The following is a 14,428-nucleotide window of genomic DNA, read 5'->3' as shown; positions in this document are numbered from 1 at the left end:
TACAAACAATCATACTTATGAATGCAATTGTTTGTGCGATGCGAGGAATCGAATCGAGGAGCGAGGCTTAGCCAGTGACTATTGGAAGTAAGGATCTGAATGTTATCTATGTATATATATCATGTACCTATTTAAAAAAATGTATCTAAGTATCAGTTGTCTAATATCCATTGCACAAGCTGTGCTTAACTTGGGACTAGATGGCGCTGTGTGAATTGTCCAGGTGTTAATTATTTCTAGGTATATTATGTATATTTACAAAAAAGATATCTAAGTATTTATATTAGTTGACTAGAGTAGTCAACTACTACACACAATACAAGGTCTGCTTAGCTTAGGACTAGATGGCGCTGTGTGAATTGTCCAGTTTTATTAAAAAGTAATCCTAAAGAAAGAGTTACCTAAGAATATCTGTTTCTCAGCACTACGTCATCTCCTGGTTCTGAAGATGGCCTTCTTCTTACTACTGCTTATGTCAAGTGTGAGCACGGAAGAAGTAGGCACACCAGCCAGTCTCCTCGGCCCCAGGAACTTCAATCACCATGCTTATGAAGCTGGTAGCCTGCAGGGATTGAAGTCTGCTGAACCAACGAAGTGAGTTACTTCCATCATTCTATGTTGCTTGTCGCATGCCTAACCCTTATTACATTAACAAGGGTTAGGCATGCGTTGCACAAAAATTGAGTGCGTAGCAGTTTCTATGTTGATTATCATGTGCCTAATCCTTGTTAAAGTGTATTTACTCAAAATAACATTTATTTAAAAGAGCAGCACGTAAGTTTTTGCTCGTTCTTCTTGTGCCGGGATACAGACACAGCATCCCGGTAAGATGTAGAATTAAAAAAATGTGACTATTCAAAAGTGCTTAAATTATGTTTATTTGAATAAAGATTATGTCTATTACTATGGTTCAGCTTTGAATCTTACTAAATGTATAAAAGTGCATGATATGCAGGAAATATGTTTTTTATAGTAGTGAAGAAACTAAAGTATTGATCATCATGTAATCACCAAGGATTACATCTAGTTAATTTATTATGATTCTTTTTAGTGATATGGTTTCATATATATTTTCATAATACAAAAATTAGTAAGTGATAACTATGAATCAATATATGGTATCATCATCATCATCATCATCGCAGCCCGGAAGACGTCCACTGCTGGACATAGGCCTCCCCCAAAGTATATGGTATATGGTATATAGAAACAATACTATCCATTACAAAAAGTATCATCAAAATCGGTGATGACTTTACCAGATAATTACCTAACCTACTGCACTTCTTTTCAAGTCGGTTAGAGCACTCACCTTTCAATAAAATAACTTCGCAAAACGTATCGCAATTATATTTTACAATAAGACCGTACAGAACTGATGTTCTTCGTTTAAAAGCACTTAGCACAGTTAAATTTAACTACCCGTTGCCATCTGGAGAACCGGTAATATTGATTTTGCATTAGTAGTATTGCTACTTGTTAATGGATTACTGGACACGATAAGGGCCTTTTCACACCAAAAATACGATTTTTTACATGTATTTTTTTTAACCCTGGACAATTAGCACACCGCCTTACTTCCAATAGTCACCGGCTAAGCCTCGCTCCTCGATTCGATTCCTCGCATCGCACAAACAATTGCATTCAAAAGTATGATTGTTTGTATCGGTCTGGGTGTTTTCTATGTATAATATGTATAACGAAAAAAATATATATCTATGTATATGTATCAGTTATCTAGTACCCATAACACAAGCTTTAGCTAGCTTAACTTGGGTCTAGATGGCGTTGTGTGAATTGTCCTGAGATTATTATTATTATTATTAAATTAACACAGCGCCATCTAGTCCCATGGTAAGCAGAGCTTGTGTTATAGATAACTGACATAAATACTTAGATATTTATTTTTTTGTAAAAACATATCTAATATATAAACACCCAGACCGATACAAACAATCATACTCATGAATACAAATGTTTGCACCGTGCGAGGAATCGAACCTGCGACCATCAGATGTAAAGCGGTGTGCTAAACCGCTAGACCACCGAGACCGTCGATTGTAAAGTAATTTCAATGGCATAAGCTGATGGTCCATCTGGTAAATGAGTTACCAATATAAATGCAAAGTCATTTATTAACATTTACATTTTGCTTTTTCGTTATTAACGGTTAATTAACCGCATTTTTGCTTGGTGCGTGTTAAATACCACAAGTAAATGCCGCTAGCGGCTTGAAATGTTTATCACCAGTTGCGCGATAATGCCAGCTTGACCTCTGGAAGCGGGTGGTAGAACGAAATAGCGCAGGAAGTGAAAAGCCGTACTAAAGAGAGTTGGAGCTATGAGAGCATTTTGTCCTCATCCCCATCCTCATCCTAAAAAAAGAAGTAACTCAGGGTGAGTAACTTTTTTTTTAGGATGAGGTCTAAAGAAGCACTAACCATATATCGTGTATAAAACATTTTCTCTATAAAAGTGCTTATAAAATTGAAGCGTTTGTGGTTCATAATAACGTCAAAGCCCTGGCAATATTATGTGACTTCACTATGAATGAATGAGTAGCGGTTTCTATTTTGATCATAGCATGCCTTTTAGTTGTTATTGTGTAATTATTTACTTAAAATAACATTTATTTAAAAGAGCAACACCATATATAAATATATATTAATCTGTGCATACACAGTTCAACTATTACCATATAGAACATATTAGAAATACCAATCTAAAAGTTAACTAATATTAAACATAAGTCCAATCAATAACCCGAGCGAAAGTCGTAACCGCTAACTACAACATATAATGCAAGTTTTGAAACTAACTGTGAAGTGTTAATGCAATTTTGAGTTCATCTAAAACTTCAACCGTCGAACTAGATTACCATGAAATGTATAAAAGTTAACTTCAGCTTTTTTCGGTTTCGTAAAAATAAGTCATTTAATTCAGTTGCTTTTTTCTATATTTCTATGTTTATTAACTCCAACATTCATGTACTGTGTTGAAAAGTTCTTTATATATAATATTATTATATGTTAAATTGCACCGCGTTATTATCTCTGATCAACGCGACGGTCGCCTGGTAGAGAATGCCATCAGGCATCAAGTACGCCATCTATACATTTTTGTATGCAAACGAATATATAAATAAATATTTGCAATGACATATTAACAGCCTGGTCCCATAAATATTTCATTAAAACCAGACAAATTCAAATTCAAAATATCTGTATTCATGTAGGTCTATTACAGACTCTTATGATATGTCAAATCTACCGTCAGTGCGGAATGATTTCTAGATTAGAGGACCTGACAAGAAACTCAGCTCATATTCTTTTCAAATCAATGTTGTACATGTTTACAATAATACAGATTCATTTTTAAATCAAATTTGCGGAATAGTGACCTCCAGCATATGTTATTGTATAAGCAAATAGTGTAATCAGTGTTCGTAACCCGAACAGACCAGTCCCCACAAGCAGCACCCTTTCACGAGTATGACGGATGAAAAAGTCAAAAATCTAATATAGTGCGTGTGCCCTATATCTCAAACAAAAGTTTTATCTATGTACCTATTCTTTCAAACAAGAACTAATACGTTTCAAAAAAGAAAGAAGAAGAAGAATCTATATAGACTGTGTACCATTTATCGCAAATAAAACTTTTATCTATCTATCTATCTATACTTTCAGACAGGGACCAATACTCTTCCCAAATGACGGCCCTCCTCCGCCCCGACCACCACTGATCGTAACATCACGGCCTCTCATCGAGTCACTGGCCAGAAGTGAACTGAACAACTCCATAGCTGAACAGAGCCAGGTTCAAGGTGTATACAAGCCAGTGTACTTAGCAAGAGAGAAGAATTACAAAGCTTACAATTTCCCTATACCGACTATAGTGCCTGCTACATACGATGACGGTGCTATAACATATGATGTTTTGAAGAAAATCGACGAATATGGTGTTAGAAATTATGATGATTATGAGGTAAGCAATGACTGCTTTTTTGAAGTAAATAATCATAATAACCCTGGATAATTAAACACAGCGCCATATAATCGCACGCTAAGTAGATATTTATATCAGTTGTTTAATATCAAAGTACGATATGAAATTAATATGGAACTAGATGGCATTATGTTAATTGTACTGTTTTTTCACGCCATCTAGACCCAAGGTAAGGTATGGGTACTAGACAGCTGATATGAATAAATAGATTTTTTTAAATATATACATAATGTCCATAAAAAATATATACACTCATAAATACAAATATTTGTATTGTGCGAGGAATCGAACCCGAATACTGGACAAAGCTTACAATTTCCCTATACCAACTATAGTGCCTGCTACATACGATGATGGTGGTATAACCTATGATGTTTTGAAGAAAATCGACGAATATGGTTTTAGAAATTATGATGATTATGAGGTAAGTGCCTATATTAAGTACTGACTTTTAGAAATAACTTCGACTGCTTTTTTTAAGTAATAATAATAATAATATATATAAAAACATAGAATAATAATAATAACCCTGGACAATTCACAGCACCACATAGTTCCAAGTTAAGTAGATATTTATATCAGTTGTTTAGTACCCATAGTCCAAGCAATACAAACGATTAAACTCATGAATACAAATCTTTGTACTGTGCGAGGAAGCTAACCTGCAACCAACGGAAATAAGGCGGTGTTTAAACCGCTACATCACCGATACCCTCAAATTTATTTCTTAAGATGTACGAAATCTTTTCTAATAATTAGTCGCTTTGGATGATTCTTTTATATCCCATGGGAACTCTACACAAATATTATTACAATTTCATTCATTATATATTATAGGTAACCATGACTTAACCTTCTTTTCTATATAAATAAATAACCTATTATCCGTTCTCATGAAATAATCTCTAATCACGTCTTTCATTAAGATACATTCAACCATTTAGTCATGAAAAGATGAACAGACGGACACCAGGCCAGTATATTCGTACGGATTTTGTTTTTACATTAGGTACAAATATGAAACAAAACCGTTTTGTATTACGAAAACAACTAGTTTGAAATTTAAATAGAAATCTGTCTACAGGATCGCAAATTGGAAGCAGAAACAAAAGATAGAATATGAATAAATCAAAATAAAATGCAACCGTATTGTATTACGGGAATGTTCCCGATGTTATAACAAATGCATAATAGTTGGAGGGCTGATTGCTACGAACTGTCAACTATTTAAAACTGCAACTATTTTACAATGTTTTTACCTGCGTCTTTATATATGTGTTGTTGTTAAGTAGAAATTATCAAAAATTAAGTTAATAAAGTTAGGAAGCAGATAAAAAAGATATAATATCAATAAATCAAAATAAAATGCAACCACATTGTATTACGGGAACGTTCCCGATGTTATAACAAATGCGTCTGCGTCCTGCGTCTTTATATGTGTCGTATCATTAAGTAGAAACAATCAAAAACCAGCTGTACCAGCAACTTCGTCCTCGTAAAGTAGTGATCTTGACAAAATAATGAAAAAAATATTTAATAGTCTAACCTATATAAAAGCCAAATAAAAAACTTCTAGCTTCAAAAATGACAAAAAAAAGATATAAATCAATCAACAGCCTAAAAATAAGTTTCAGGCTTCTAGCTTTAAATATAACGATACTTTCAATACAATCTTTCATCTCCCGTCTTTCATATATCCTTACAAATTATCAAAAATTATGTTAATAAAGCTAGAAGCAGATACAAAATCAAAATAAAAACAACCGTATTACGGGAACGTTCCCGATATTCTTACAAATGCACAATAGTTGGAGGGCTGACTGCTACGAACTGTCAACTATTTAAAACTGCAACTATTTTGCGACATTGTTGTCTGAGTATTCAAATATGTCGTATGTGTTTAGTAGAAATTATCAAAAATTAATTAAGAAAGTTAGGAAGCAGACATAACAGATAGCACAAGAATAAATCAAAATAGAATGCAACCATATTATATTACGGGAATATTCCCGATATTCTTACAAATGCATAATAGTTGAAGGGCTGACTGCTAAGAACTGTCCAACAATTTAACACTGCAACTATTTTTAAAAAGTATTTATTCGTGGTATCTAATACCAATGCCTGCCTTAGAGTTTAGCATTTTTTATGGATAAATGTGGATGTGGGGAATGATGAGATGAAGCTAGAGTCAAGTCAGAAACTTTTTTAATTTTTGTAACTTATTGTACCATTTACGACCGTACACGATATTATAATGTTGATATTGATAGCATCAATAATCAGTAAATGTATTGAATATTTTCATAAATCTATTAAATATTTCGATTCGTTTCACTAAATTAATTATACGTCATTAGAAATACATTAGTATGACTGACGAAAATCACTCTAGGTTTGACAAATGATGTACAAATTAAATTAAATATAACAGAACGAAAACTTACAGAATAACTTATTTAGTCATTATTAATAATAAATCTATCAAATAATACTAGAATATGTTTTATAACGGTAATAATTATTGTTATTTATTTTGAATATATGAACGACTTTTTTGTACATCCCTATGCGACTATCGACATAGAGTTTTTTTATAATATTAATTGCTCATTTTGCTCGCAATTTTGACTTCATGTATTACAAATACAATTTAGAAAATTAATACTGCTACAAAAAAGTTATGATATATTTATATATGTTGGTTGGTTTTTTAGCGAAGATGGACCAAAATGTGGACGATAGAATGAGTGGACTGTATGTGTGATATAAATCAAACAATGGATAGAAAATACATTCAAAATTGATAGAAATATAAACATAAAAATTTGTCATAAAAAACATAACATTGGTCGCGAATATATGTTGTTCATAATTTTAAGTTCGATTGCTCGATTGGTCGGTAATATATATATTAAACGGTGTGCTAGACCGCTAGACCACCGAGGTCGTAGATGTACGAGCTGTGTATTTAATATTGACTCGGACTGAAATAAATTCGTTATTTGGTAGTTTGTATTTGAATAAAAACTACCAAATATCATATTTTAACAAAAAACATAAAGTTATAGTTAATTTAAAAATACTAAATTTGTTCCTGCTCATTCATCCTGTAGTGAGACAGCTTTCAAAAAAGTGGTAAATTAAAAAAGTATGACTATTCTAAAGTGCTCAAATTTTATTTGAATAAAAAACGTGTTTATTTCTATCAGTTGTCAGTACCTACCCGTAGTAAAACTCTATTAAAGTATTTAAAATTAATAATATAAAGAATAAAGTATAAGTTTTATTTTATTAGTTACCAGCTGCCCACCCTGGCTTCGCCCGGGTGTACATGTATTATACATATAAACCTTCATCTTCAATCACTCTATCTATTTAAAAAAAACCGCTTCAAAATCCGTTGCGAAGTTTTAAAGATTTGAGCATACATAGTGACGGACAGACAGCGACAGCGACTTTGTTTTATACTATATAATGATGACGATATCATGTCTTATTTTAAATTATATATCAAAATTACTTACTATCATCTTAAATTATGATCCCTTAGACTATAAAATCTTGTTTAATAAAATAACAAATCCTCATGTACCATTCTATATCGAATACCATATAATGCAGAAGGCCAGTGGTTCCCAAACTATAGGTCGCGGTCCACTGGTGGGTCACGAACGTTTATTGATAACATATTTTCTATTCTGAAGTGTAATCCCTGTATCGATTTAAATCCGATCCAGTTTTTTATTGTCGTTTTTTAAGGTTAATAACCCAATAAGTCAATAATAATGATTAGTCCTTTCATTGACCACTAAATGTAGAATTAATACCTACGCTGCTAGTGTATAATTATAATAGTATAAAAGTTAAACTGCGTAGTCTAATGTCGTTGGTGAGAAGAGAAGAGAATGTGCCGAGTTAGATTTTGCACATCGCCGTCTAGATATATCCGCTTTACGACCGATGGTCGCGGGTTCGATTCCTCGCACGGCACAAACATTGTATTCATGAGTATGATTGTTTGTATCAGTCTGGGTGTTTTCTATGTATAATATGTAGGTATTTACAAAAAAAATCTATGTATATGTATCAGTTATCTAGGACCCATAACACAAGCTTTAGCTAGCTTAACTTGGGTTTAAATGGCGCTGTGTGAATTGTCCTGAGATTATTATTATTATATTATATTATTATTATTATACAGCAGTGAAATTACAGGGTACAGAACCATGACACATAACCCTCAGAAATTATAATGCATGAGGAATACTCACACAGGCGTCACATGACTATAATATAGTGTTGGTTTGCTTGTCTAAAGGCATCGATTACAACTTTCCATCATTAGTCTGTTAATGTCTGGGCCCCGGCCCCTGCCCCGGCCATCTCAATATGTGGGCCCCGTGGCAGTGAACTTTGAGAACCGCTGCAGTAGGGGCTATTTGGGTCATCCTTTGCGTATTGTGCCCGGTTTCCAGTGACTTGGTTTATCTGCATTGATCTAACTATATGGAGCCAATATACGATAGTTATTTCATTTATGCTACGAATGTACAAGCCTTATATAGCCTGAAGGTATAAATTAGTGTGCCTATTGAGTATGAGAAATATAAACAACTAGCTGTGCCCGTGATTTCGTCCACATGGAATAGCCATATCCTTCATCTAATGTAAGATCTAGTGTGGGGACCTGGTGACCCGTGATACAGGTTCTTCGGATACCTAATACAGGCACCAGTTCTCCACAAATCTGTATTTTTACATAGAATTTTACATGCCTCAAAGGCTCTGCAGCACTCTATATTATGTATGATTTTGTGGAGAAAAATAAAATAAATATATTATATTATATTAAATATGTTATATTATATATTATGGAATATAACTTGCCCAAAAAAAGAAAAATTATTTAATAAATTTTCATCCCCTATTTTCTTTTATCCCCTCACGGGCAATATAAAATAAAATTGAATGTTATATTTATTTATATATAATCAACAGTTACCTAAAAAATTAGTTTCAATCTTCTAACTTAAAAAAGGACGATACTACCATATATCTCCTCTTTCAACCCTTTACAACCCTATAGTCGTAGCCTATGTTATTTCTCAGGGTCTAGACTATCTGTGTAGTAAATTTCATTCGGTTCAGTAGTTTTGGCGTGAAAGTGAGACAGACCGACAGACAGACAGAGTTACTTTAACATTTATAATATTACTAAAGATTAGTTACTGTGAATTATAAAGGAGAAAGGGCATTTTTTGGGAGAATGTACTATATCAGATTGACCTGCAGTTCTCTCTGAAAGAAAGAAAATATTTATTGACTAACATAACAATGTTGCACACACATACAGATAAATAATTATTTAAAATGTATACATATACATGCATATGTATACGTACATATACATATATCTAATATACACATTCAACCACCGTGGAAATCTTAATGATCAATTTCTGCTAAATTTATCACGATGCGCTAACTGATCTTTATTTATATTTAATCAAATGTAATTCTAGTTTTAAAAATGACAATAATTCCATATAAACTTTCATCCACTTTCAGCCCCTTAGAACCCTTTTTTGGCATTAAAAAGTAGCCTATGTCCTTTCTCAGGGTCTAGACTACCCGTGTACTGAATTTAATATAAATCGGTTCAGTAATTTTGGCGTGAAAGCGAGACAGACAGACAGATAGTTTTTTGAACTGCCTTGCTGATCCAGCGGATTAGCACACCGCCTTACTTCCGATGCTCGTGGGTTCGATTCCTCGCACGGTACAAACATTTGTATCATGAGTATGATTGTATTGATTGTATTTTCTATGTATATTATGTATGTATTTATAAAAAATAAGCATTTTTTAAATTATATCAGTAGTCTAGTACCCATAACACATGCTCTGCTTACCGTGGGACTAGATGGTGTTGTGTTAATTGTCCAGGGTTATTTATTTATTACTAGCTGTGCCCGCGGTTTTACTCGCATGAAATTTATAGGCTATAGAATAGAATAGAATAGAAAATCATTTATTCAAATAAACTTAATTTAAGCACTTTTGAATAGTCAACATTTTTTTAAACCTACCGCTTATTCGGAAAGCTGTCTCATCACAAGAAGAATAAGCAAGAAACTTGTGTGTTGCTCTTTTAAACATATATGTTATTCTGATAAGCTATATTACTGTAAAGTTTCAGCAATATCCATTCAGTAGATTTTGCGTGAAAGCGTAACAAACATCCATCAGTACTCACATACTTTCGCGTTTATAATCTATACATATAAAATTAGAGTGTCTGTTTGTAATATTGAAATAACCATTTTTTTAGTAATGAATATAAATATGGTACATATACCAAAATTAAATTTTTATCTATAGAAAGAAAGAAGAAAGAAAAATATTTTATTCAGTGCAATGTAAAAAATACAATATAAACAACAAACGAAAAAAAAGAGCAAATAAAATATACATATAATTAAACTTATCTGTCTATTTGTTTCGGCTAATCTCTGAAATGGCTAAACCGATTTTAACGGGACTTGTAATTAACAGGTAATGTAATAAGAAGTAACTTAGGCTACTTTTATTTTAGAAAAAATCTTTTACTTTAGAAAAATAAAGTTAAATTTTAAACGGACGAAATCGCGGGTGCAGCTAGTATTATAATAAGATTACTATTTCTATAGATTTTTATGTATCTTTAGTTTTTTGTATCGACATCAAATGTACTAGTATATGTTAGAGTATATTGTAGTATATGTTCAAAAACAACATATTCGCACAGCATCTGAAACTCATCTGCCGCCTCCTAGCACGATTTGGGAATATTATTTTTTCATCCATTCACATAATGATTGATTACAACGCTATTGTTAGAAAACAGGTGTTGTTACATTCACACGTATTGTTGGATGATTGTTCTGATGAATTGTTGTTTGCGAGATGATGTAGGCGGGTAGCCATCAAATCATTCATATTAAATCAAGAGAGAAACATTAAACAAGTGATTTTTTAAAAACAGACTTTTACAATATCAACGTGCCTTAAGCAACAGTTTTTCAAAACGACACTTTTACAATAACAAGAATCTTGTTATTACATTAACAAGTCGCTTTTTAATACACTTTTACATTAAACAACTGATTCAATTGAGAACAACTGGCAAGAAACTCAACTAAATTTATTTTATTGTTTTAAATCAGTTGTTCAATGTAAAAGTGTTGTAAAAAGAGACTTTTAACTTCTCTTCTCAATAGAATCTGTATACTGAACTGGACGGTAGGGAAAAAATATTAATTACAATAAACTTGACGTTCATAAGCGGCTAAAATGTCCTACATGAATAAATGATTTCTGATTTGATTTTATTTTCAAAATAGTATTAAATAATTATAGGCAACTTCTCAATCTCGGTGGTCTAGCCGTTTAACGCACTGCTTTATTTCTGAAGGTCGCGGATTCGATTACTTGCATGATACAAACATTTGTATTTATGAGTATGATGTTTGCATTTATGGTTTTCTATGTATATTATGTATTTATTTACAGAAAAGTACTCGTATATCTAAGTATTTATATCACAAGCTATACTTAGCTCGGAACTATATATAGATATTAAAATTATTATTATAGAATGTGTTTTAGTATAGGTACTTATACATTTATAGTTACTATTATCTTTCTTTCAGGGTCAAACCGTGCTACCACCAATCTATAGAGTTTTATCCGATCATGCGCAGCAAAAAGCGCTGAATGTACAACGAAAATCTAAATTAAAGTTACTTAATCGTTATGATCACCAGGCAAGTACAATACTAATAAGTGCTCTTTATTGAAGTTGGGTAAATTATATAGACGGCCTCGATGGTCTAGCGGTTTTGGACACCGTCTTACTACCGATGGTCGCGGGTTCGATTCCTCGCACGATACAAACATTTGCATTGATGAGTATGATTGTTTGTATCGGTCTGGGTGTTTCCTATATATATTATGTATGAATTAACAAAAGAAATGTATCTGTATATTCATATCAGCTGTCTAGTAGCCACAATACAAGCTCTGCTTAGCTTGGGACTAGATGGCGCTGTGTGAATTGTTCTGAGATATTATTATATAGTAGCTAATATGATAACATAGCATATGACTTTTTATAATCATGTATTCTAATGGTACACTCGCTTGCGCTAACGGTTTACTCTAGCGGTGCACCAGTGGAGGATGAGCATGAGATCAGGTGAGTTAGCTAATCGTGGTAAATTCAACAGGAATTTATCGTGATGGTTTCAGAGCAATGACACATTGCTACCAATGGTATCAACAGTCAACATTAGTGATATTTTCGTTTATTATTTACTACCAGAAGATGACTTTAAAAATCTGTCTGCATGGCTATTGCAGTTCTCATTTATTTCAGCCACCAAGCAACTTGCTATTTAATTTTTTATTTATTTTCGGACTACTCTAATGCTGTTGGCCGGAGCTGGCCTTTACAGCTTCACCGGACGGTAGGGGGCGAGTGCAGATGGCACTCCAAACCCGCGGAAGGACTTACGGAGCGGCTGAAGGCCATCTCCCGCCTGACGGATACGACTATAGTCTGAGGCCACCGCTAGGGGTTCGAACCTCGGCTCAGATCTTCGTAACATCGGTCCCTGTTTGAATTGGACAGGGGATCGATCGGAGGGGTTACTAATTTTATTTAAATCTTTTAAGAAATTTCGTGACTTAACAGTGATACCATTGTCTAATTCCAGGTCAAAAAGCTGGACTATTCACTCAAAAATCAAGGAAACGACAATGATTATAATGACAACTCCGATCCGGTAATTTTAGTATAAGAATAATAACATACAGTTTAATCATAAATAGTATAAAATAAACTCTGTATCGTTATTACATAGTATAAAATGAAATCTCTTCCGCTGTCTGTACGTTTAGATCTTCAAACTACGCAACAGTTTTTAGATTTAAGTGGAAGGTTTATATGTACAATACATGTACACCCGTGCGAAGTCGGGGCAACTGTGTCTGTAATAAATCTCCTCGTCTTATGAATTTTTTTAAGTATATTCAGCATGTCTGAATGTAAAACATTTTTCATACCACTAAGTAAAAAATGCGTTTCACCACAAAATTTATTTACACCAACAAAAAAAATTCTCATCATAATCGGTTAATGACAAAAAAAATGAAAAAACTAAAAGAGAGATCATGGATGCCCTAGGTTTTTTAACACATAAATTTACATCCTCATAAAATATCGATCTTGAAGTTGTGAATCAATACAGATTATATTGCAAATATATTTATGCTAATAATATTAAAGACTAATAATTATTTTCAGGGAAAAAACTACGCTTTTTCCTATACGGTGAAAGATCATAAAACTGGTGATGACTTCTCACACTCTCAACATAGCAGTGGTTCCGCCACTAGTGGGGAGTATAGGGTTCGACTCCCGGATGGTAGAATGCAGATAGTTTCGTATACAGCCGATGAAAATGGCTATAAAGCCGATGTGAGATACGACGATGAAGATAAAACAATTGGCAATGGTATTGATAATCATTATAATGATAAACATGATTACAACAATAAGCACGGCCTCGACTACAATGAGAAATACAACCGTAATTATAATTATGACAATAAATATAATAATAATGATTATAATAATAAAAATAATCATAATGATAAGTACAGTCATAGTTATAACTATAAAAATAATGATAATTATAAGTATAGTGATAATTTTATTAACGATAATCGTAAGAATTATAATAATGACAATTATAAAGTTGACAATGATGAAAAATATAAAACACCAACCAACGATTATTACAATGAATATTCAGACGCATCGAAAGAATATTACAATAATGACTTTTCAACAGAATACGAAAGTAAAAACTACGATTATGAACCACATAAAAGTAAATACGATGCTTTTCATAATGTTAAAACATCTGATATGAAACCTATCATAGTTCCAGATTATAAAAAATATGTACCAACAACAGTCAGGCCCAGTTTTGATGAGTTGAAAGGATTATTTTTGGATAAAAATATTTATAGTACTGTACAGCCAACTGCAGATTATAATTATGAAAATAAAGTGCCTTTTGAAATTAAAGTACCGTCAACAACACCTGATCCGTATGACACAACAACAGAACATGTAGTTATAATAGGAACAACAAAACCAACACTTTATACTGACATTAGGAATAGTGTACCAGTAACTATAACGCCTCTACCAATATTTTCTACAGCTAGCAATTTCCTATCTTCAACACCAAAAAGTTATTTAGCATCTACATTATCGCATTTGAGAGATAAAATTACGTCTATTACACAAAAGCCTATTTTATCTGATAGTTTTATTAGTAGGATAAATAAATATTTGAGTTTTAATTAA

At 32.7% G+C, this 14,428-nt stretch overlaps 1 protein-coding gene across 1 annotated transcript; it reads left to right on the top strand.

Annotated features, from left to right (window-relative positions):
- Positions 1–448: 448 nt before the first annotated feature.
- On the top strand, positions 449–14,428 carry LOC131843352 (glycosyltransferase-like protein gnt13). The gene is made up of 5 exons (XM_059191980.1): positions 449–594; positions 3,687–3,984; positions 11,700–11,813; positions 12,765–12,833; positions 13,355–14,428. Exons 1-5 carry the CDS (start codon positions 449–451, stop codon positions 14,426–14,428), a joined length of 1,701 nt encoding a protein of 566 aa, XP_059047963.1.

This window comes from Achroia grisella, unplaced genomic scaffold (genome assembly GCF_030625045.1).
Source record: "Achroia grisella isolate CSIRO2021 unplaced genomic scaffold, CSIRO_AGI_Agris_v1 utg295, whole genome shotgun sequence".
Classification (NCBI taxonomy): Eukaryota; Metazoa; Arthropoda; class Insecta; order Lepidoptera; family Pyralidae; genus Achroia; species Achroia grisella.
The sequence above is the reverse complement of the archived record's forward strand: the minus strand, read 5'-3'. Positions and strand labels throughout refer to the sequence as shown.

What these genes read in the sequence shown, in the direction of transcription:
- LOC131843352 (XM_059191980.1), top strand. Translation starts at nt 449, where the DNA reads ATGGCCTTCTTCTTACTACTGCTTATGTCAAGTGTGAGCACGGAAGAA. An exon ending in AAGTCTGCTGAACCAACGAA is followed by an intron (nt 595 to 3,686) that starts GTGAGTTACTTC and finishes CTATACTTTCAG; the next exon opens with ACAGGGACCAATACTCTTCC. An exon ending in ATAATGACAACTCCGATCCG is followed by an intron (nt 12,834 to 13,354) that starts GTAATTTTAGTA and finishes AATTATTTTCAG; the next exon opens with GGAAAAAACTACGCTTTTTC.